Source organism: Micromys minutus, assembly GCF_963924665.1.
Source record: "Micromys minutus genome assembly, chromosome: 24".
Taxonomy (NCBI): domain Eukaryota; kingdom Metazoa; phylum Chordata; class Mammalia; order Rodentia; family Muridae; genus Micromys; species Micromys minutus.
Genome location: NC_137959.1, coordinates 46,644,041 through 46,668,884, shown reverse-complemented (window position 1 = coordinate 46,668,884; position 24,844 = coordinate 46,644,041). Strand labels below are relative to the sequence as shown.

The 24,844-nt window shown below is 47.8% G+C and overlaps 1 protein-coding gene across 2 annotated transcripts; it reads right to left on the bottom strand.

Annotated features, from left to right (window-relative positions):
• Positions 1-434: 434 nt before the first annotated feature.
• Positions 435-24,799, bottom strand: GNPAT (glyceronephosphate O-acyltransferase). Of its 2 annotated transcripts, none has more exons than XM_080937478.1 (16): positions 24,560-24,799; positions 16,919-17,101; positions 14,377-14,553; positions 13,339-13,468; positions 10,955-11,082; positions 10,514-10,589; positions 9,829-9,980; positions 9,581-9,711; positions 8,094-8,317; positions 6,298-6,540; positions 4,791-4,870; positions 3,922-4,062; positions 3,125-3,221; positions 2,965-3,058; positions 2,200-2,261; positions 435-1,098 (listed from the first exon to the last, which is right to left on the bottom strand). In XM_080937478.1, exons 1-16 carry the CDS (start codon positions 24,632-24,634, stop codon positions 1,055-1,057), a joined length of 2,037 nt encoding a protein of 678 aa, XP_080793604.1. In that variant the 5' UTR covers positions 24,635-24,799; the 3' UTR covers positions 435-1,054. The 2 variants fall into 2 exon arrangements, with proteins under 2 accessions (XP_080793604.1, XP_080793605.1); XM_080937479.1 differs by lacking the exon at positions 24,560-24,799 and adding an exon at positions 20,327-20,460.
• Between the last annotated feature and the right edge of the window lie 45 nt (positions 24,800-24,844).

Sequence of the window (24,844 nt, the reverse complement as noted above, 5' to 3'; positions counted from 1 at the left end):
TTTTCACAGCACATGAAATAATAGGCTGTATCAGGGCCATGCATTTATGGCTTTTTCTCCGGTGACCCCAAGAACCTATCTGACACAATTCTCTCCACATACCCAGAGTCCTTCTCTCTATCACCCAGTCCCATCCCATGACTTAGGTCCACTGATGCTGGGGTCACAAGTCACTGAGTGACTTCTCTTCCCTCCAAGTACACTCACGCACATCACGTAGGCATCTCTTTGTTGCGTTCACTCTGCTTAGTTCAATTTGTTACTAAGACCATTGGGTGTGAAGTTTAAAGTAAACTAGATAATTTATTACACACTTATGTCAAATCTGTACCTGACTGAGGTACTGTAATTAAACTAAAAAGATATAGGTTGAGTCCCTTATCCACAGTGGTTATGATGGAAGTGTGTCAGATGTAAAGCTTTTGTTTGTTTAGTAAGAACAGTTTATTGAAAACACTGACAAAGAACAGTGAGCTGGACTGCTTTTTAGATTTTGGAAGGTCTGCTTATCCAAAACAAAATGCCCTAGAGATTTGTGCGAATGTAGACTTGAACCTCCTTGGTTCTGCACATACCCACCACACAGCGTTCCTAGTGCACCAGTGTTTGACTGGGCCCTTGGAGCTCAGCAGAGAACTGCGCTCTTGCCATGCTCCCGCTCCCAACTCCAGGCTGTGGTCAGGCCTCAGCAGTGCTCCTGCCTCACTGTCTTCCTGCAGTGCTGCTGCTGTGCTGGACCTCGTAGGTTGGCCTGAGTGGAGTAGGTGTGGAAAAGTGGGTGGCAGTGAACAGGGAGGGGCCTGAGTTCTGCTGTCCAGAATGTTTTCAAGACTGCTTTATTTGACAACACGCAGTGACAGGAATGCCGGCCGACAGCAACCACGGTGGGAAGGTCACACTGACACTCCATGCTCTCCTCCTCCTGGCAGAAGCACGGCTCACAGGTCGCATGGAGACAGATGTCACATCTTCCTCTCAGTGCCCATTTGTGACAGAGTAAGTCCTTTGTGACTGTCACTATGGAACTGCATTCTCTACAACTGCTCCATGATTATTATAGTTTTGCAGTGGCTGGTTTTCCTATAGGCTTCTTACATCCTAAGACAGAGACAGCTCATGAGATAATGGTGGTCTTAGCATTGCCTTAGCTCTGTAGCAGGCTGTGGTCCACCCAGTGATCACTTAGCTGGCTCCCCTGAGCTCTATTAGCCTGGACAAAGCCAGTGGCAGCCTCTTCTAGATGCCCCTCTTTCTCAGCTTACATCATCCAGAGCTCTTAGCTCCATCATGTACTAGGACATTCTGATTAAGAATCCACAAGTTCTCACCCAGAGAAAGTAAATGTCACCACAGCTGGGTGTGACTGAGACAAGAGGGCTGTGAGTTTAAAACCCCACCCCCACCCCCAGGGCCACAGAGCAAGTGTGGCGAGTGCACGGAAAGATCTTGTCTCAGAAAATGAAAACAAGGCCAGATGTGACAGCACTAGGAGGAGGGAACAGGGCAGAGACAGGTGGATATCTGTGAAGAAGGGTGCTGGAGAGATAGGGCAGTGGTCCAGAACACCCGCTGCACTCGCAGAGGCCACATGACAGCTCTCCATCTAGGGGTCCAGTGCTCTCTGCTGGCTCCAGTGGACACTGCACACAGTAGTGTGTGTAAATTAACATGTAGGCAAAAATACCCATACAGAAAATCTTTTATAAAAAAACAAAACAAAACAAAACAAAAAACCAAATAACAACAAAAAAAGCTCAGAGCCAGAGCAGACCCCGGCTAAGCACAGGACTGCATGTGGGTTCAGGACACCCACTGTCTGCTGTGCCTTCTTGCTTGACACTCTTTGATGCATTTCCTCCTCTTGCCCAGCCCTACCCTTCTTAAGTCTCTCCTTCACCATTTCTCTCTCACATCCACATGCTTTTGGTTTCTCCCCCTCCTCTGCCTCATTTGTCTCACTTTTTAAGACAGGACCTGCTAGCAGGCCTGGTACTCATTATCTGGCCCAAAGCTGGCCTTGAACTCAGGGCAGTCCTCCTGCTCATCTTGCAAGTACTCTAACTGGCATTTCCTCACAGAAATTCTGGCCCTTGCTGGCTTATTTACATTAGAATCCTCAGCTGTTCCTGCTGCTAAGACACTGTGCTGCCTACACAACAGGGGGTTCAGGGGCGGGTCTGTCAGTCCAAGCACACTTACCGAGTATTTCTCCTAATTTGCTTGTGGCAGACCGGTTCACATAATACACATACTTACTATCTCTAAAGAGAAGAAAGGCTGTGTTACTGTGTAAACTGTGGCAGACAGCTTCTCCCCACAATGTCCCAGGGCTAGCTATTAAAGGCCCGTGTAATGGAGCTCGGCTCCACTGCCCAGGCACAGCCATGCCTTGGAGCGAAGGGAGCTGGAAGGGGACTTGCTCCTATTTTGAATGTAGATGATACACAACTATGAGAGTTTGACTTCAAAATGCTTGTTCACTCAGGAGACTCTAGGCCAGTGGTTGTCGACCTGTGTATGTCGACCTCGTTAGGAGTCAAACAACCCTAAGAGGGGTTACATATCAGATATCTCATAACACTACCAAAACTATAGTTAGGAAGTAGCAAAAACAAAAGACTTTATGGTTGGGGGTCACCGCAATATGAGAAACTGGATCACAGTGTTACGAAGGCTGATACCACTGCTCTACACATGCATACAGACAGTGCCGCCACCACACGAGATACAATTGTGAGAGTTTGGCTTCAGCTTTATCCCTAGGACTCTCCTTCACTTAGGAGAATCTGTCTGTCTTCTCTGCACAGTGCACACCCACCCACATTACCCCATACTCTTCTGTAATTAGTCTATGAACTTCAGTGCGAGGCCAAGCCAAACCCAGGCAAGAGTACTCGTTGACTTTGGGAAGGGAAGCCCAGTGCTGCACTCCTCCTCCTGCACCCACTAGTGTCCAGTACTTACATCTTCTTCTTTTCTACCACCCCGAGCCTCACAAAAGCTGCCAAGGCATTTTTCTGCAGATCAGAAGACAGCACATCATAACACCGAGAGGCATCTGTAAAGGAGGAGGTTAGTGGAGGCTCTACAGAGGAGACCCGCCGCCCATGGAGGTGCGACCGACCTTGATCCAGAAGCTGGCGGGTGAACGTCCTGGCTGCCACCAAGTATTCTTTCTCACTGAAGTAATCCTCTTCGTGCAAGAGACATTTGGAAAGTATCTGATTTCAAGAGGGAGAATGAGGAACATGGAGGTAAAGGGGGAGGCAAAAGAGCATGGTGACCACATCACCCTCCTCACAGACAAACGCCCGCCATGGTCTGCTCAAATAACAGATCTCTTTGGCTTCTAGCAGCATTTACAATCAGAAAAGGAAGTTTGCAATGACATATGTGAACAGTTTGACGTCACATCAGAGCAGACAGTGAGACAAATGCTTCGGTTCTATGTGTTTAGTATACATTCAGCCGGGGGACAGACGACCTTCTGTCTTTTTTTTTTTTAATCAAAGAATGCAGGTCCTCAAGCCCTGGCTGATTCCTAGTTCATCAAGTGCCCATCCATGTCTCCATGACGACGGCACCACCGTCAACGCCAGTGTATGAGCAAAGAGCTGAGAGGCACAGACTCCTCTCATCTGAATGCCTGCACAGCCTGCCATTTGCCTCTCAAAGTTCTTCTCCCCTGCTGCGTCCTCTCCTGGGCTGTCTGAGCAGGACCCTGCTCCTGTGCTCCGGAACACTAATGGAGCGCGGGATCATCACATCTTGCGCTCACTTAGTGACCACATGTATCCATAGCAGCCATATAAAGAACACGGTTGTCCATGAGCAGACATGGAGCTTCTCCATCTGGGCCCACTGTTCATCTGCAGTGTGCTCACCCTTCACACCACAGTCATTTCAGGAAGAGGGTCGTACCTGGTATGACTCCACAAAGGGCTTAAAGAGTCCTGTGAGGAACTGTAACACAGTACTCCCCTTTTCTGCGAGGATGATGTCCTTCCCACTCATCTGTATAGCCTCAGTTTTACACAGCAAGTAGCAGCCTTCCTCAAAGTCCTGGAAGGGGAGGCCACACATACACGCTGTCGGTGCACCTCAGCATCACTCAGCCCGCAGCCCCCAGAGCCACCTGACCCTGCACTGAAGCTGGGAGCATTTGTTCCAACACGTCGGTGCCACAGCTCAAACACATACACACGGTTTATGCAACTGTGGCCCGGGATGTTCAGACAGACAGACAGACACCTCAAAATGTTCATTTGCATTGCACACTTCCTTAAATTTAATAGCAAGTCCAGAAATAACCACAAGTGAACTTAAACTCAAACACTGCCCACCCTCACATCCCCTACCCAAATTCTCGCAGAGCACAGGAAAATACACAGAAACTATAGTACCTTCTATAGGTCTGTGTGCCTCTGCCCATACCAGCAAACCCACAGAGCAGCTGTGGGAGCCTGACCATAGCTGTCCCACTGCCAGGCAGGACCACCACCCACGCCGACACAGCCCACCAGGGAAGGCTATGCTGACTTCCAAAGTTTTATGGGCACAGAGTCCACTCACAGCATGGCAGGCTGCACTGAAGGCTCAGAAAACAACCCTCCTCTCCCAAAAGGATCTCTAAGTCACTGATGAAACCTGACCAAGAACCAAACTGGTGTCTGATAAACTGAAAGCCCAATGAAAAAAAAATGACCAGAGACCTGACACATGCCAGGGACCCTCATCTGTCACCTCTGAAACACACATGTGGCAAGGCTGCTCTGGCTGTCAGAACTTACCCTGAGTGTGTTTCCTGGAAGGAAGATGAACTCATCTGAAAACACGTTGCGGAGGAAGGAAAAACAACTGAAGACATCCTCTAGAAAGAAGCCATTCCACAACATTAAGCCACGGCTTTTGATCTTTCAGCCCTTCAAGTGTGTGCAAATGTAACAAAGGAAGTCTGAATCCGTGAAGTTTATCTGAAGGACAGACTACAGTCCAACAGAGTTTAAAAGGGCCTCAAACCCCTCAGTCCTGAATGAGCCTGATGCAACCATCCTTAGAAGGGCTTCCTTCTGAGCAGAGCAGGAAGGGAGCTCACCTCCCAGCTCCCCCATTTTCCAGTCTCCCATTTCTTCATGGTGACTCAGCACTCACTGTCTGAAGTCCCTCTGAGAAACCAGAACCAGCAAGGCACGTGCCCAAAATATGTGAAAACTGGATTAGTCACCAGGACCCGAAGAAAGAGAAAGAAAAAGCCAAAGTGTGCCTTGAGACCAACCCAAGATCCTCTAGGTGTGACCCCATAATGCTCAGGCAGACCTGGGTGAGATGCATAACTCATTTCAGCTGTGATCTGATGCCACTGTGCCCTATACAGCGATAGTGCTGGTGTCCCATCAGCCTCTGCTAAGTAAGGGGCTGTCACAGCAGAAACATCATTGTACCAGGGCCTGGCAATGCTATTCCTAATGCTAACCTCTTTAGTAATTACATGGCTCCCTAACGTTAGATTGTTGTGCATATGGCTGAATGGTTGAATGAGGCAGCATGCGTGCCATAAACATGCGTATGGGAAATCAGAGGGCAGTTGCCAGAAGTTAGTCGATTTGCACATTAGTGGAGGCAGAGACTCTCTTGACTGCTGCTAAGCCGCACACTCAAGGGTAGCTGGTGCACACATCTAGGGGCACATCTTCTGTCTCTGCTTCCTACTGTGCAGGAATGCTAGGTTTTCATATGCATACCAGAACACCTAGCTTTTTACCAGTTAGGTAAATCTCAACTCAGTTAGTCACACTTGCCTGGCAACCATTTCCCATGAAGCTGTTTCCCTAACTCAAAAGCGCAGTACAGAGAAGGCAATCACCAGGTCTTTCCAGTTCCCAAGTTTCATTTTTTCTTAAAGACTTGTTTTCATTTTATTCAATGTATATGTGTGTGTATGCCCATGTGTGCAGGAGCCCCTGGAGCTAGAATTGTAGGCTTCCTAACACTGGTGCTGGGAACCTAACTCAGCTCCTCTGGAAGAGCAGACACACTCTTAACCACCGAGCATCTCTTTTGTTGTTTTGAAACTGTAGTCTGCTGCATACCCCAAGCTGGCCCTAAACTCCTTGAAGCTCCTACTGCCTCAAATTCCTGAATAAATGGGACTAAGCCACGTGCTACTATACCTTCCAACTCTAGACCTAAGTGCACAAGGCAGCCTCCTTTTGTAGAGAACAGACGACCTCACTACTCCTTTTGGGGACTAGAGGGCCAAGCCTCTTTGACACTGATGGCCGCACTCCTGAAAGTTACCTTTCTTGAGCCCAGGTGTCATGTGCAAAGCCACAGCTACTAAGGAAGGACGAGCAAAAATGTTGAGCAGCTGGTTCCTGTAGGCCGAGCACATGAGGAGGGCAATGTGTTGGGGCACCAGCCCGTGGACCATTTGTGAGCTTCCAGAGTCCACCTTCAGAACCACCTGGTCTTTGACAAGGCTGGCCAGGTTAGAATGCAGGAGGATGCTGGACTGGACCACTTCCTTAGGAAGTTTGTTATCTACAGAGAGAGCAGCAGAGTAAACTCAACAAGAAGGCAGCCACATACCCCAGAACCTACTTGTGTGACACACAACACACCTTTAGCCACTGAACCCTCTCCCTGACTCTCAGAGAAGTGTTCACTAAGCTGTTCCTCTTCGTTCCCCCACACCCACCCCTTTTCTGAGACACGGTCTCTTCATGTAGCGTTGTCTATCCTGGAACTTGCTATGCAGATCAGGCTGGCTGCAACTCAGAGATACGCTCGCCCCTGTCTTCTGGAATGCTGGGATTAAAAACACCAGTTTCTCTCATGGCAGCAGCAGCTTCTTCTTGTGCTTCATCTTTTTCTCCTTTTTCTTTTACTTCCTCCTGCTCCTCCCTTCTCCCCCCACCCCCTTCTTTCTCATCCTCCTCCTCCTCATTCTTTTTGGTGTTTTAAGACAAGGTTTCTCTGAAACTCAGAGGTCAGCCTGCCCCAAGTGCTGTGATTAAAAGCACACACTACCACCACACAGCTTTTCTCTAAAAAAACAAAACCAAAAACAAAAGACAAACAAAAAACTCCACAAGATCTCATGCAGCCTTGGCTGGCCTTAACTCTTGATCTGCTTCTACTTCCTGAGTACTGAGATCAGGAAGGCACCATGCACACGTGAGTGCAAGACTTAAAGACGCTCAGGATGGAGCTCAGGGTACAGAGCACACACAAGGCCTTAGGTTCGATTTCCTGTATGAAAAATACCAAAACAGAAACAATCCTGGGGCTGGTGAGATGATTCAGTGGGCAGAGGCTCTCGTCATGTAAGCTTGTTAAAGCTGAGTCTAATCCCTGGAATGCACAAAAGGTGACAGGAGAGAGCGGACTACACAGTTGTGCTCTGGCCTCAACACCTCCCGCCACCAACAACAAGTTTAAAAGTAACTACGCTGCAGCAAATGGTACGCTTGCTGGATATAGCAACTCATGTCTGTAATCCTGACACAGGATGACTGTTCCAAGTTTGGGATGAGCCTGGGCTATACAGTGAGTTCTAGGCCAGCCCAGAGTAAAACACAGCCTCAAAAGAGTAAAATTTGCAGCTATGAAGATGGCTTTAGTCAGTCAAGCAGAACCTGCATTTGCAGAAGTGGCACACACCTGTAACACACCTGTAACCCAGCTGTGATCACAGAGGAGGCGGGAGGAAGAAAAATCTCCCGGGCTTGCTGGCTAGTCAGTGCAGCCAGACTGGCAAGCTCTATATTCAGAGTGGAGGCAGGAGGCAAGAACTCTGCCTCAAAATATAAAGCAAAAGCAAAAAACTCTGTTATCAACCACTGGCCTCCATAGGCTCATGTGAGTGTGGAGGGAAGGTTCATGTTATTCTCTGGTTTGTAGCTGCCAAGGCAATGACACCGCAGTCCAGGTATACTCTCAGGTAGTCCCCTCACTGAGGTCCACATTCTGCAGGTGCACATGTGCCATCTCTACTTTGTTCAAGCCTCCATGGGTGTCTCGCCTCTAAGAACATTCCCAAACTGGGAAATGAGAAGACTACTCTAGGCACCATGTGCACCCCACATACGTACCAGGCCAGCGCAGAAACCCTCCAAACACTTGGGTTAAGCCCTTCAGCCACACAGTCTTCTCCACCAAGGCATCAAAGTCCATGGACGGCTGGTTTTGAAGTAGAATAGCAGCCACCAGGAGCCATGGGCTCAGAGCCAGGTTTTCAATCTGCAGAAGCTGTATCTTATAGGCAACTTCAGTGACAAAGGCTTGCACATCCTCAGGCTGCTTCTGAGGGATGCATCTGAAAGAAGGGGCACAGAGCAGGTTAGTCTCTCCACCCACTGGGTGGGAGAGGACCAATAGAAGACCTGTCACGGTTCTGCCACCAAATCCACTCAGAGCACATGCTGGCAGGCAGCATTCCCTAGCTTCACAGTGGGACCTGCTCATGTCCCCAGAATATGCAGTTAATTGAGGTAAAACATTTATTCCTGGTTCTAGGTAACAGAGGGAAAGAGGCAGGCAGAGCCCCTCATCCTGCTTTATAAGGAGAACGTATCACTGGTAAAGCACAGGTGCTCGGACACGGTCTGTACTGAAAAAGCCATGTTGCTGCCTCCTATGCTTCAGAACTCCAAGAAGGAACCCACGCTCATCTGGAGTAGGGGCTCCACAAATAGTCATGGAAATAGCCCTGGGCTCTGTGGCTTCTGGAGTGACAAGTGAGGCTACCTGCCAGGTGCCTCACTGCCAGGGAGGCGCAACAGCTCCAGTACCACTTGAGGGCTGGCTGGCAGACAGTACGGTGTCTGCCTTTCTCCCCCTGAAAGACTCCTCTACGTTAAGAAAACACAAATGCCTGGGCTGGTCGGCTGGCTCAGTAGGAAAATGGGCTTTCTGCCAAGCCTGGCAACCTGCATGCATGCACCCACAGACATAAAACATCAATCACCTAATCCAGCTAAAAGGAAACTAAAGTGCTCATTTGTGCCCTGAACCCATGTCAGAGAACAGGGTACTATCCTGAGCGCTGCTACTCTGTGCTCCTCTCTTGAAGCACTGCCCTGGACACACGAGCTGGCCTGCTCATAAGCAACGTCCACCATCCCTGTGTGTGCTTGTAAACCAGGGTGCTGCTAAGCTGGCAACCGAGGAGGATGCTGAAACACACAGTTTATCTCTGTTTTAGGGAGAGCACTTTGGGGGTGGGCAGAGAATCCTTTGCGTTTGCTTATTATTTTGAGACAGGGTCAGATGTAAACCAGGCTGATCTCAAACTTGCTATGTAGCTGAGGATAGCCTTGAATTCCTGCTCCTACTGCCTCTAATAGAATCCCAAGGGCTGGGATTACAGATATGCCCTACCATGCTGGCTTCAACCATGAGGCTCTTTAACTGAAGCTTCCTGCTGATGAACATGAAAGCCAGGGCTGCCCTGGCATTTGGTGGGAGAGCTCAGGCAAGCCAAGATTTGGTCTCAGAGGCCATCACCTCAAGAGTCTAGATTCACACTCGTGGATTTTACTTCTCATCTGTGTCAGGTATTAAAACACAGGCTTTGCACCTTGGCACCAAGTTATACGTGTTCCGACTGAGCCGCCCTGCAGCTAGGGAGCGCAGTGACACAGGGTCTCCAAAGTACACATGGACACTTCCGAAGTTCTCAGAGAGAATCCGTCTAGCTTTCAACAATCCCTGGTGGCATCATAAGATAGAAAGAAAACAAAAGTAAATGTATAAATTAGTAGTGGATATGTAAGCCAGGGTATGCTCTACACTCAAAGAAAATAAAATTTGGCTATCCTTACGTACAGTGGTGGATTCCTTTGGTTTAGGAATTCCTAGGAGCTCGTAAGCATAAAGACTTTCTTCCAATATTTTATCATAACTGATGCTAATTGGGACTAAGTAGGTATCAAAAACTTCTCTTTTGAAAAATGGTTCCATCACAATATTCAGGAGACCTGTAAACACAGGGAGAAATGTTTTACCATATATACCGAAGGTGACACAGTCATAAATCATACACCAGCCTCCCTCTTCCTTCTCTGCATCCACAGCCTCCACCCCCAGTGCTGAGAAGTGAATCCTAAGTCTGTGTCACACATCTCCCATTGTCGGCCAATAACACAATCTCTGGCACTTCCCATCAGTCAGTCTGTTCTGGCCCCAGTGAGAGGACAGTGGCCCAGTGTGAGAGTCAAGGCAGCAGCAGCTGTACAGCCAGCCTTCCACACCCACACCAGAGCTGCTGCCTCTTACTAACTCACCCCAAACTAACACACACTGGCCATGAGAGCTCACACTTATCTTCTCAGCACTCAGGAAGCTGAGGCAGGAGAGTAACAGCAAGTCTGAGGTCAGCTGAAGCTATACAGTGAGTTCCAAGCCAGCCTGAGCTTCTAAGTCAGAAGCGAATCAAACCGTGTATGTATATACTTGAAGATTCCAACCGCAGCTCATGTTTCTTACACGTCTAGTGCATTAAGAGACCTACCAAGTTTAGGAGTCAAGGTCTTGGCAGCTCGACTCCTTGTCCCTTCAAGGAAAAATTCAACAGGAGCATAACCACTCTTTAAAAGAAAATACAACAAATACACAAAACCCATTGTCTACTTTCAAAATAATACAGTCCCCTTTTGTTTCCTCCACCTGCCCCCTGGTGTGTGTGTGTGTGTGTGTGTGTGTGTTGGGGTAGACACGCCCAGGACCTCCCGTATACTAGGCATGCACTCTATCAGTAAGCCACATCCCCAGCCTCAAATATGGCTTCTAATTCCTAATCTCAAGTGCCCCCCACCCCTTGAACAAACACTGCTCACAGCAGACTTAGAAAAGGACACAGATGAGGGACCACAGGGAGTTGGTGAGCTCCTTGAGGGAAAAGGCAGCTAGAGGTGTGCCACGCAGCTCCAGGTTCCTGGAATCCCGAATTTACCCGTAGCATGGTCTTCACATACTCAGAGAACACAGCCCAGTAGAGTTTATTTCCTCCAAAAGTGCGACGCATGAAGAAGGCCCCAGACATCCTGAGCAGCTCACTGATCACCTTCATTCCCAAGAAGTCTAAAACACAAGGGAAGGGCAGCATGGGAACAAAGACCTAAGCATGAATGTGTCCTGTGCCAGCAATCCTTACACTGCTGAGATCAACCCCTGAAAAGAAAGGAGCAGAAAAGGTTTGGGAAGATGCTCAGAGTGAGTGTCTGCTACACAGGACCCATGTGACATGGAGGCAGCACACGGCTGTGCTGCAGTGCTGAGTGGAGAGGCAGTAGCACAGGACTCCTGGAGCTGACTTGCCAGCCAGTCTAACCAAACCAACGAGCTCCAGGTTCAGTGAGACCTTGTCTCTAGAAATAAGGTATTGATCAACAGAAAAAGGCACTCAGTGTCAACTTCTGCCCCCCCCCCAACGCTCACACAAAGGTGCACATACACGCACATGTAACACCCTTACACATGTGCATATATGTATATAAGACATACACACAAAAACAAGCATTAAAACAGAAGACATCTAATGGAATTTTGTGAGACTGGCCAGAGGCCTCTCTTGGCTTCATGGTATTTTCAAGCGACCAGGGCAGAGGCAATGGCAGGGCAATGTGACAATCTTCAGCCGTGCTCTGATACGGGCACGTGGCATTCCTAACCTAGAGATTAGTGACAACCTGCTCGCACCGCCCCACCACCAAGTAAAAATATAAACCTACTTTTAATGAAATGAATTAAATAAAGCAGGTCTAAAAAAGAAAAGAAGAAAGGGCAAGGCTCTCCCTCCCTGCAGTTTTAAACAGCATTCATTCTCTAGTGTTTCTCACTTCCCTGTGGCTATCTTACCGATTCACTACTTTTATTAATACTGAAATCCATACCACCCTGGAGACCTTGAGAGGGAACCAGTGCAACCCTGACTGCAGAATTCTACAAAAGCACACACATGCACTTACAAAGCAGCACTTTGGAGAGACAATGCTTGCACAGTCTACAACCAGTGTCAAGGCGACATGACACATGAATGCTATAGCACAAAAGCCAACTGTGTGGCTCAAAGAACCAAGTGGAAGCCCTCAATTCATAACTCTCAGGTAAGTATCAGAGAAAAACTTCACGACACTGGATTTAGTAATGACTTGGTTCTGACAGTAAATACCTCGGAAACAAACAGACTGTCTGGACTCCGCAGAAACTACAAGTCCTGTGTATCAAGGGGCACAGTTAACAGAATGGCAGAGTGACCGGTGGGAAGATGAACTGGCCAATCCTATCTGTAAGCAAGTGTTCAGGACATGGAGGACTCCCATAGCTCAATGGCAAAAAGGTGAACAACCCAAAAGATGGGATACAGACCCACAAAGACACAAGGCCACAGGGACAGTAACCCAGCACCTGGAGAGCTGAGGCAGTAGGATCACTAGAGCTGAGAAACTCAAGGCCAGCCAGGGCCATACAAATCCCTTCTAAAAGTCAAACAACCAAATAGTAATGTTGTTCAAACCAAACACCCAGTGACTGCAGGAAGCACACAGTCGGGGACTCAGGGCCACTGGAAGCACGTGGTTACTCCTGAAGAGACAGAGATCTGTGCACTGCACACACTGGTAGGAACGTAGGGAAATCCCACTCCTGTGCACTCTACAACACACCAGTACGATGGGCCTCAAACAAGTACAGCTCAAGTTCCCGTGCTGTGCTTGCTGAGGGCCAGGCGCATGTACTGTCCAGAGGTTTTCTCTCATCTTCACACAAGTCTTCTCTGGGAGAAGTTACTTGAATTGAGAAAACACCTCCATCAGACTGCCTGTGGGCAAGTCTGGAGGCCATTTTCTTGATTAATAATAGATGTGGGAGGGCCCAACACATTGTGGGTGGTGCCATCCCTGGGCTGGCTCCTGCATCAGCTCCTGCTCCAGGCCTCGCCCTCACTGACTGTGACCGTGAACTGTCTGGAGCTTTGAGTGACCTGAGCCCTTTCTTCCTAAGCTGTTGTCGGTTCATCACAGCAGCAGTGTCACCTGAAACAACCAGTGACAGAAGCAGGCAAAGTGTTCAGAGACAGGAAGGTAAGGAGAAATTAATGTGGGGTATCCATACAATAGACTATCACTCAGCTTTAAAAGGAAGGGAACCCAGACACAGAGGCAACACTGAGGCCATCATGCTAGGAGGAACTGGTCAGTCACTGCACAGCACAGGGTCCAAACTGGACCGCACCATGGCACACAGGGTCCCAGGGCAGCTGCAGCTCTCTAGTGCTTATCATTACTGCTGCGAGCGGAGGTCTGCACAGGTAGAAGCCCGGACAAAGACAGCACGCACCCATTCCTGCTGCGATCACTGGCACAGGCAGATCATAGTTGTAGAGGACAAAAGACAGCATGAGGAAGTCAATGTAGCTCCGGTGGCTGGGCAGCAGGATCACCGGGTGTTCCTGGACCACGCGTTGTAGCTTTAAAAAAAAATGTCAGATTTTCAAGAATTTCAGTTATCGTGTCACTAAAATCACAGCTTAAATCAGAAAACAAATCACAGCTGAACATGGAAGCTCACACCTGAGAGCCTGAGGGAGCTCACACCTGAGAGCCTGAGGGAGCTCACACCTGAGAGCCTGAGGGAGCTCACACCTGAGAGCCTGAGGGAGTTCACACCTGAGAGCCTGAGGGAGCTCACACCTGAGAGCCTGAGGGAGCTCACACCTGAGAGCCTGAGGGAGTTCACACCTGAGAGCCTGAGGGAGTTCACACCTGAGAGCCTGAGGGAGCTCACACCTGAGAGCTTGCCAGTTCAGCATTTGGGACTTTTGGGAGATGAAGGCAGGAGGGTCAGAAATAAGGTTCTCCTTGGTTACATGGGTGGGTTTAAGGCCAGTCTGGGCTAGAGACCCTGTCTCTAGATAAAAAGTGAAAGAGAGAAAGAGAGAAAGGCATGTGGAGAAGCAGCGCATAGGACACAGCTGGGGCAAGTGAAGAGCTGGCATCAAGGTCTGTCATTTGTGTCACACCCAAGTTAACGACCTTGATCACCAAATCCTAGCAGAATATGTTTACAGGAAAAATGACACCAGCATAGGAGATGGTGGATGGAAATGTTGGCTAGGAATCTGCACGAGCCCAGAGAAAAATCCTTCTATTACTTTATAACCTGTGAACATGTGACACTAAGTGGTCTGTAAATCTTACTTGACTAAGCTGGAAGTCTGTAGATCTGACATTAAGAAGGACAAGCCAGAGACAACATGTCCCCTAGGTGCATACTGGGTGCCCGACTGCCCACCCTCACCATTCAGTCCAAATGAGACATCCTAGAACGGATTATGGCACAGGATAAGCCAAGAGTGTCAGCACCAACAATCCTCACCTTCTGGATGCCTTCTTCATTCACACACACCTTTGAGAAGATCTGTTTAAAAATTTTGCTCAGAACAAAGGCAAAGAACCTAATGGCTCCTATACGTAGCTTGTGACTCATTTCCTCCAGGATCACACTGGCTTCCTCTCGGAGGACATCAACACCCATCAGGGACTCCCTGGAAAGCTGAAAGGAAGGCAGAGCGGAGTGAGTTCTGAAACACAGAATCAGGAGCTCTTTCTTTTACTCAGACCACTGTGACTGAGTCCAAACTGACCTCTGATGGAAGTCCAAGGCGGCACACGTGCTCTTTGTGACAAAACCTGACATGGCACTTTCTTTCCTTTGTTAGGCAAAGGTCTCCTATGGTACACAGGCTGACCCTGAATTCACTGTCCTCCCACCCCAGCCCACTGACTTGACTACCAGGACATAGGGACAATTCAATTTAAGAAGGTTTAAAGGCTAGAAATTCAAAATGAATCCACATGGCTCTTGAGAAATGGCAACCAAGGTTGACCTCTGGCATGGATACACACGCACGCATGTACACGCATGAGCCTGCACACAAAGAGAGGTATTGCTGATTCCCTCATCTGCTCCTTATCTGCCCTAAACCCACTCCAGGAAGGAAAGGAGGACTGGTGAGCACCACCTCTCCATGCACTCCTTCATTTCCTCAGAGCTTATCTCAAACAGTGACCCAGCAAACAAAGAACCACATTAATCCAAGTCACCTAAGGGGAGACAAAAGTTCAAGCAAAAAAAAAAAAAAAAAAAAAAGCCAACCAACTGACATAGTCATTCAAATCCCAACACCTGAAGAACCCGGACCTTGAGGCCAACCTGAGCTCCAAAACGACTGACTTGTGACTTGTGGGACTTAGTCTATAGCAGATAATAGAAGCCAGGAGTCACAGACTGAGTAGTGCTTTTGTCAATGACTAACCACATTGATTGGTAAGAGCGATTCTACACTATGACAACATAGTTGAAAACTTCCCATCACCCAATGCCATCCTAGTTGTCATGGACACTTGACTCAAGTGTGCGGCAACCCACAGGATCACCAGCCTATAAGGACAGAACCCAGTAATTATCCCAGCATGCAATGCTTCCTAATGATAAACAACCACACTATGGCATGTGTGAGTACTGTGTATTATTCAAGAACACACCTTCTTACATGTAAGAGGTTACTCTAAGTCTGGCTGAGGGTGCAAACCTGTAATCTCAGCACTGAGGCGTGGGAACAAGAGAACTAGAAACCAGTCTGAGCTCCATGAGACTCTACAGCCTCTTGTCATGCACGGAAGAAATCATCACTGTAAAATCATATTCATGAGGCTAGAGACATAGCTCAGTTGTAAGGCATCTGCCTACCATGTACAGAACCCTGAATTTCATTGGAAGCACAGCAAAACAAGGCTGCTTTCCTAGGAACCCTCTCTGGGACAGACAGAATCAATGTCTTTCTCACTCATATTAATCTTACATTTTGTTCGCCTTAATCAAGAAGCAATAGCCCCACCATATGTGCAGACCGCCTAGCCCAGCCATGGCCCGTGGTGCACTCTGGTTCCCAATCTCACATAAAGATGCCATGGAGCCTCCACATGATGATGTGTCTCTCAGAACCCACCCACCCCAACACAGCCATGCCAAACTGGAGTTAACTTTCCGGGGGTGGGGGGAGCCTTGGGTGCTCTGGCACTGCTCCTGAGTCTGAAGGGTGACACTTGTCTTCACTCAGGAAACAGCTTAGCCACAGAGAACCAAGAGCATCTCCATGGTGTTGATGGCTGAGCTGCACAGGGATTAAGGGCATGGGTCAAGGTCCACATTCTGCACCCCATCTACACGCACTTTCCATGTGAGCATCAGAGGGCATGGCACTGTAGACAAAACCCAGTCCCTTCATCTGGCTTCCCAGCCCCCACTGAGCCCCACTCACCCAGGAACTCCCTGAATTTTACCACAGTTTCTGTCCTCTGTGCTGGTCAGACTGAACCTATGCAGGTTCTACATGAACCTTCTCTCTGACCTCCTCTTCTGAAAACAAGCTGTGGCTCCCAAGGTATGGTCTTCTTGAAAAGCTACTGAAACAGGATCCCACAGCCAACACTTGACCGCAACTGACACAGGGAGACATAGGCACAGGATTCCTAAGAGCTTCTCATAAAGCTTTCATGTGGAGGTCTGACGTGATCTGTTTGGCTAAAACTCTCTTTACCCCCTTTACTAGGAAAACCTAGATCTTTGTCAGATAGGGCTAAAACCAAAACCCTCTCTACTCCCTACACCAAATTAGCTTTGCTCATAACTAACTGGTACCCTCAAGTTATGGGCTCTTCAGTACAAGCTCTGTTTCATAATATACCACACATTTGCTGCCATGCTACTTCTCAGCTGGCCTTCCAGTGTCTTAAGAAAATGATAGCACACATCTGAGTGCCATGTAGCTAAACCTAATCATACGCTTGATGACAGAATAGAGTCAGGGAAGCAGCGGAGGGGCTGACTGCGCCTGAAGAACAAACACAGTTCTTACCTGCTTAATGACGTAGTTAATCTCCTCAGAATTGAGAACAATGGACTTGATGTCACTCGGCTTGCACGGAGTGACTCCCCTGTACAAGGGTGGTGTGTAGCACTTCATCGCAAATTTGAAGTCACTGACATGCCTCCTCTCCTCCAACAGATCTTCAAATTCATCCCACTTTTTGAGGTCTTTCTGTAAAGAAGGAATGAAGGAAAGTAAGGTGCCAGGTGGAAAGGAAGAATTACTAAGGCTTTCCTCTGTCCCAACATGACATCTGAGCAACAACTACAAGTTCTAATACTAGACTCAGACAAAGGAAAGTCAGAGCAACCACCATCTATAATGGGTACTCAATTACTATTACTTGTTATTATTAGACAGAGCATTATGTAGCCCTGCCTGGCCTCGAACTCTCTATGTACCAAAAGAAAACCTTGAACTCCTGCTCTTCATCTCCACTTCATACCTCCCAACTGCTGGGATCATAGGTTTCCACTACCAGGAATGGTGAACAGGTCTTGTGTTGTTGGAGCAGGTACTGCACCTGAGCCTTCCACATGCTTTACAAGCCCCGCACCACTGAGCTTATGACCTTCTGACCAGCACGTTTCTGATCGCTATCGTTGTAAACTCAGGGCCACACCTACACTCATGCTGCTGCTTCTATTTAGTGTTAAAAAACAAAACACATATTAAAAACCCCAAACTAAGTTGGGTGTGTTGACACAAGCCCATCTAGTCCTTGCCCATCATTTGTGGGTAAAAATGTTCATGGTTCAAGGCCAGCCCAGCCTACACAAGACTGTCTCAAAACAAAATAAAACAAGGAGTCTACTCCACCCCCCCCTCCACTCAGCATTTGTGGGCCCAGCTTGTTGCTGTCCAGCAAACCCTTGCTCTGCAGTCAGAGTACAGGGTCTCACAACAATGCTTTTCTGACCAAGCAATCAACAGTGGTGGCGATGACTCCAGTGAGCCCTGCCGGGCTAAATGCCCGGTCCATTCTTTGAGCTTGGCATGCCTAAGAACAAGCTCCACTACAAACTGAGCCACCATCTTCCATCCACAGGGATGCCAAGACGCAGGGCCACCTGCCCACCAGCGGCCCCTCAGCTCCCAAACAGCACACATAGCTTGGTGGGACCTGTGGCTTCTACACTGGTTGCCATGCATGTTTATTGCGTCATGTCAGCATGAAATACTCACAGCACTACAGCCTGAAAGTATTGTTTCTTTTTTCTGACAGCTGTAGAAATGTCTTATTCAGAACATGGGTCATGTCATGTATAATTTACCTTTCTTCTTTGTCTGTATCCTTTATAGTAAATGCTACTTTAAAACAGCTTAGTTGTTACATAATCAACATGTTTCATAACATCTTCATTTTTGTTCTAAATTACCAAAGTGACTTGGTTTCACTTAAAAATTCAGAAAATGCAGGCAAAGTACAACCCCCCCCAAACAAAACAAAAAACCCTAAATTTATGTATAATCTCTTAATGTGGAGACTGCTCTAAGGAAAGCTTGTTCCTAAGCACAGACCTGCCTCCACCAGACACACAGAACCCGCCCACCTGGTTTCTGTCATGTGCACGTCCATCATTTTTGCTGTCCCCTGCTCTCGTGTTACCTATCGTACTGTGGCATGCTCAGGCCGGACCCCACACCTGTTCCTAAAGACGGCCACACAGGGTTCAGTGTTCTGCTTTGGCAGGGCCAGCATCTGTTCTTTCCCTTCCTCCCATGGTTCTGAATTTTCCTGACTTTGGTATTGAATTCAGTGCTCTCTCATCAACAGCAATAAAACGTCTACCTCCTTCCTCCAATTCAGTGACTTTTAAACTGGGGGTTTCCCATACAAAACTACACAAACTATCTTCCTCACTAGCTCACCTCCTCCAGCCTTCATCTCTTGGCCATCCACAATTGTTGGGCACACTCACATATTCCACTAGATTTTGTTGCTGTTTGGTTTCTTTTGTTTGGTTGGTTTGGTGGTGCTACAGGTGAGACCTGGGCTTCAGCATGCAGACCAGACAAAAGCTCTTCTTCTGGGTCACTCCCTTTGCCACACCATAGCTGAGAACAGTCACCTGCTTCCAAATCTACTGCTGGCTCTTTTCCCACCATACTTCTCCAAAGCCTGCCCACTGTTTGGCTTGGTTCTACAACCTGACTATCCTCCTGAAACCAACTATTAACCTTCAGCTCACCAACACCTTGGGCATCATCTCTCCCAAACACCTTACTGAGGCCTTTGAGACTGTGGGGTTCTGCTCAGCATCCACAGGTCTCACTCTCAGTGAGGCCCAAGAGCCTGCACTCATAATCACAAATGTTCCTTGCCTACATGGTACCCTAGTCCATCCTCCTGCCCGCCATCACATACTTCTCAAGACACAGGTTACTCTTTGCTCAAAAAAAAAATTATTTATTTCATATATATGGGTACACTGTCACTGTCTTCAGACACAACAGAAGAGGGCTTCAGATCCCATTACAGATGGTTGTGAGTCACTATGTGGTTGCTGGGAGTTGAACTCAGGACCTCTTGAAAGAGCAGTCAGTGCTCTTGACCACGAATACTCTTTGCTTTTTAAAATACTTGAATAAGTTCCACCTACTTAGAATAAGGCCAAGGTCATTTTCAGAGTCAGGGAAGACCTGCTATGTCTGGCCTCTGTCTGTGGAAGACACAGCCCACTCACTGTTTACTCTTGGTAAGTAAACTCACTGTACTGTGCTGCCACAGGAAGCCATGCTGGTACCCTTCTGACATGTAGGCATCTGTCCCTGCTGCCCTTCTGTACCCACTTCAGCATCATTCCTGAGAATTCTGCAACTCCCCACAGACTCACTCACACCCGCACAGGACCTCTCTGCCTGCTATTCACATCTACTTATGTGCTCACACACTGTACTTGCATATCTATGCATGGTGACGTTTATCCCAAAGGCAGACATATCATTAGCACATTAGCATCTGGCTTTGTTGTTAAATGCAGCCATCCTAACATAACACATGCTTTTGCTTGTAAGACTAAAAAGAAAGCCTTCTTAAACTTTACAGTTCTCTTTAATAAAGTAACAGCTCAAACTTGGGACTCAAGAAACTACCATTACATAATGTGAGGGCAAGTGAGATCTTAGAAACTTCCCACTCATACCCTTAGGAGTTGAAACTCACTGAGAATGGGATCCAGGACAACTATGAACCCAATGCAGAGGACCAGCAGAGAATGGATGATGGCGAGCTTGACAAGTAGGTCTAACAACTCTCCACCCTTCTGTCGCAGCCCCTTGTTCCCTACTCTCTAATGTCAAGTGCACAACTCGTGTGCACTCAAGTCAGCATGCTACAGCAAGCAGGAGCCCTACTTACTTCCAGCAAGCAAACACATCTGAATGGCTGCTTACCCAAGAACACGGTGCAAATGAGAATCCAGTAGGAAGGCTGGGCTGAAGCGTGCTCCCCACCTCGGCTTGTCCCCTGGGCCCTCCCAGTGCCTCCCTCTCCACTGCTTACTCTCTGTGCACCAGACCCCTTGCTATAGGCTGGGAATACAGCAATCACAGGGCAAGCGGACACTGCATGGAGAGAAACATGCCCTTCAGCAAAGACAGACAAGACCAGGTGGAGTGACTCCACTGGCAGGCAGTGTGCTGGTCAGTGACCTCCAGTGGAGCCCAGGCTCCAGGAGTCTGTGACAAATGTACTCAAGGCCAGCTCACACCTCACCAGCACTGGCCAAGATGTACAGCAGCACCAGATGATACAAGAGTGTAGCTTCCCCTAAGAGGACAACCTCTAGAACAGAGATAACAGCGGTGTTCAGTAATACTTAGGAAATGGTCTTGGTAATACTTATTTATATTTATTTTGTAGAAAATGTATCTAAGTATAACTTCAAGTGACTTAAACTTTGGTTCACATTAATGGCTGTCTTACCAATAGGCATAAAAATGCCATGAATCTTTAACAATCAGCCCTGGCCAGCCAGTACAGTGACTGTTGTGACCCACCACAGAATCAGCTTGAGGAGATAAAGTAGGCTGTTAATGAGGAAGCACTTTATACTGAGTGACTCAGGCAGTGTTTGTGTTGGGTCGTTGATACTAAAAAGAGTCACAATGCAAAGTTCTGCTACACAGAGGGGACCACGAACATTTTGAAGAGACAGCAAGCACACTTCCTTCCTGTGAGATATAAAGTCATGGTAGTGAAATGCAGAAAGCAAGACTAAACAGTAAGACAGCAGGAGCCCTTGCCAGGCCAGGTCAGTCCAAGAGGGGATATACAAGTGCCTGGACCGTTCACTGGACTCTTAACAAGCAACCAAGGATCTCGACTGTGCACTTGGGGCACAGATATGGACGAATGTGCACACATACACAGTCCCTTTGGAAGAGTGTACTTCTAGCTAGCTTGAGATGCATCCTACCTGCTGAATGACTTGCCAAATTCACATTCTCAGTCACACCCTCCTCTTTTGCTTGGGTACCACATTCCTAACTCTACTTGGATGCCTCCCAAACATTTAGGATATAGCTGGTCCAGATAGTGATAATCTACAGCTGACAATCTTACATCCCAGACCGAAACTATTTCTCTACCTAACTAGACCTGCTCCTCCCCCGCATTTCCTATCATTGAGAGATCAGCATCTGCCCAGTTGCCAAACCACAGGAGCCCAACCGCTTACTCCAGACTGCCGCCACTTTCCTTGGGTCCTAGATTCAACTGGTTCTCAGTGCCAAGGATCTTCAGCCCTAAGTATTGCATAAAACCATCATGTTTTGTGCTTCCCAGACTCTGTGCACTGGCCGTTTGTCCTAACGATCTCCGTGTCTCTGGATCACATCTTCCCCATCCCAAGTTTCTTTAGAGTGAAAGCACTCACTAATGCAGACAGCCATGCCAGAAGCCAGAAGTTTTCTTGGGACTTTCTAGAGCATAAACACAGAGAAGATTTAGTCCTCTATAAAAGCCATGAATACCCATGATATGTGAAATTATTTTAAGACTATTTTATGTATGTGAGCACACTGTAGCTGCCTTCAGACACACCAGAAGAGAGCATCAGATCCCATTACAGATGGTTGTGAGCTACCATGTGGTTGCTGGGAAATGAACTCAGGACCTCTGAAAGAGCAGTCAATGCTCTTAACTGCTGAACCATCTCTCCAGCCCAAAACTGTGTAGCCCAGGCTGGCCTCAAACTTGTGATCCTCCTGCCTCTGCCTCCTTCAGCAAATCCTACTGGCATGAGCCTCCACAATTAGTATGATATTCTTTTAGACAACACTTTTGGCTTATGTTCTTAATTTTGTCCCACGTCTTCATCATTCTCTCACCAGTTTCTCCACACACAAGGCAGTGATGTTTTACATAACACTTCAGCAGTCCTCACCTCCCATAAACTCAGATTTGGTGTCATCTTTTAGGTGCCTTCTCTGGTGCCCAAACCAACCAGATGTCTCTTCCCTTGACACCAACAACATTTAGTACATGCTTTAATCACTGCCTTGTTTACCCCACTTGATTAGACTGTGTGTTGACATTTACTATTTCCTGTGCGCTTAGCAGAAAGGCAGTCTTTGGAACTGAGACTAAAAGCTGGGAGACTGCAGGCACTCCTCAAGTTTGTATCACTAGCAATATCTTAATATCATTAAAGAACTACAGATTAGACAGAAAACACTGCACAATTAATAGTGTAGTGGAGGAAGTTAGGCAGCCTGAAGAAGTGTACCATGGTCACCAGCTGTGCAGTCACAAACATTAGCCAGTACCAATCACTTTATGGGCTACTGAGCCAGGAGTGTACCATCACGTGGTGGTACACACCTTTAATTCCAGCAGTCAGAAGCAGGAGGATAGTTTAGCAGAGTCTGAAGCCAAACTGGTCTACAAAGCAAGTTCCAGACACCCTCAAGCTACACAAAGTAAACTCTGTCTCAGAAAAAGAAGAAAAAAAAATAATAAGGCTTCAACCAGCCTCAAAAGTGGAAATGTTCATGTTACTTATTCATACAGAAAGCTGACAAGAATCTCATCATTAAAAAAAAAAAAAACCAAACGGCCAACTCCTTTTATTAACAAATACAAGAAAAATTCCCAACACACAAACCCATGTAAAGGCCAAGAAGCTTCTTAAGTTAGAACTATTATAACGATCTTCTTTCCCAATGTGCCTGCTTTACAATCACAAACTGAAAAGATGGTGAAAACTGTGTGGTAAAGTCAATAAGAGAGGTTCCAGCCACAGGCTTTAAGGCTGCTGTTCATATCAATCATAAATCTAAATTTCTTAAGAAACTTAAGAAGTTTGCCCACATTCCAAATAATGTTGTTCCAATCTCAAGGACATACTCTCTTAGGGGTTGTTTGCTTTACTCTAGTGTGGTTTTTACTCTTTTACCATTCTACACAAGCTAACGCTACACTGGACTCAAGTCAGAAAATGGTATTAAGTGACACAGCATGGAAATATCCTCTGAAAGGCATTTTTGGTCAAGAGCAGTGGTGTAGACAGTAATCCTGGCTCTCTGGAGGTGAAGGGCATGAGGACTGCAAGATCCAGAAAGCCCGGGGCTTCACAGCTAGTGCCAAGTCAGAGTACAAACCAAGATCTTGTTTCAAAACTAAATTAAGATTTAAAAAATAATAGCAATAGTAACCCCCTGAAGATGGAGAGATGGCACAAGGGCTAAGAGTCATTTCTTTCCCAGAACCCACATGGAGCTCATAATTTGTAACTTAATGTCTAGAGCTGACCTCTGATGCACCAGACACCACGTGGTGCACATGGGTATATACGTGCAGGTAGCACTCATACACATAAAATAAAAATGAGCAAATTCTCTCTCTCTCTCTCTCTCTCTCTCTCTCTCTCACACACACACACACACACACACACACACCAGAATTGTGCAATCCCACGGAGTGAAAGGACACAAAGTTTCCACCTTGATAATTGCTCATGAATATTGTAAGTGACCAACACTGTTGGAAACCAAACCAGGCAAACCACAAGTTAAAGCCAGAAGAGGAAGGAGGGGGGTGGGGTGTGTGTAGAAGTTAAGTTAGAGTGAATCCAGTGGCAATGGGGATCCTATCCAGAAACTTGTAACAAAGAGAAGACAGTAATTTTCTGAGGTCCCAAGTCTTCCTCAATTAGGAGTGTTAAAAAAAAAAAAAAAAAAAAAAAAAAAAAAAAAAACTCTACGCGCATATTGTAGCCGAATATTTTTCTCACAGGAATACTTGAGGAGGGGAGGCGGGAGGTGGAGAGCCAAAAAAGTCTTCTCGGGCTGGGTCAGGACTAAGGTTACTCAACGGGCAGAACTCTGCCGACACACCCTCGGTGGACTCGGGAGCCTCCAATGCTCCCCTCATGTAGTATGCAGGGGCTCCCGGCCTGATGGGGAGAAGGGACAGAGGAACCACCATCGATACAAACTTGTAAAAGCACGTTACCCGCGGCGCAGACACATGGTTGCCGTGGATACCAAGCCAAGTACCCAAACCCTGTTCAAACGTGGATCAGGACCCGCTCTCTGATACAGCGATCGTGGGCTAGGGACACAGCTCGGGGGAACTGTCCTTCCCGCGACGTTGCCCTGGGCCTTGGTTCCCCAGGCGCCTACCGCATAGAGGAGCACACTGCTAGGGCTGGCAGAGCCGACCGAGAATCGGGAGCTGGAGGAGCTAGGAACGTCCATGGCGCGGCTGCCGTCCCGGGCGGGGCCTGGACTAGTCTGCTACGCAGCTGTAGTGCAGCCGCTGGGGGCGGTTCTTTCGAACGGGGCGGCTCCCATCCGCCCAGGGCAGTGGCACTCCGTACAGCCTCCGCGCGGGACCCCGGGCACCGCCATGTTAACCAGGCCCGAGGCCGGGCAGGGCTCGAGACGCACGCGCGGAAACCGCGCCGG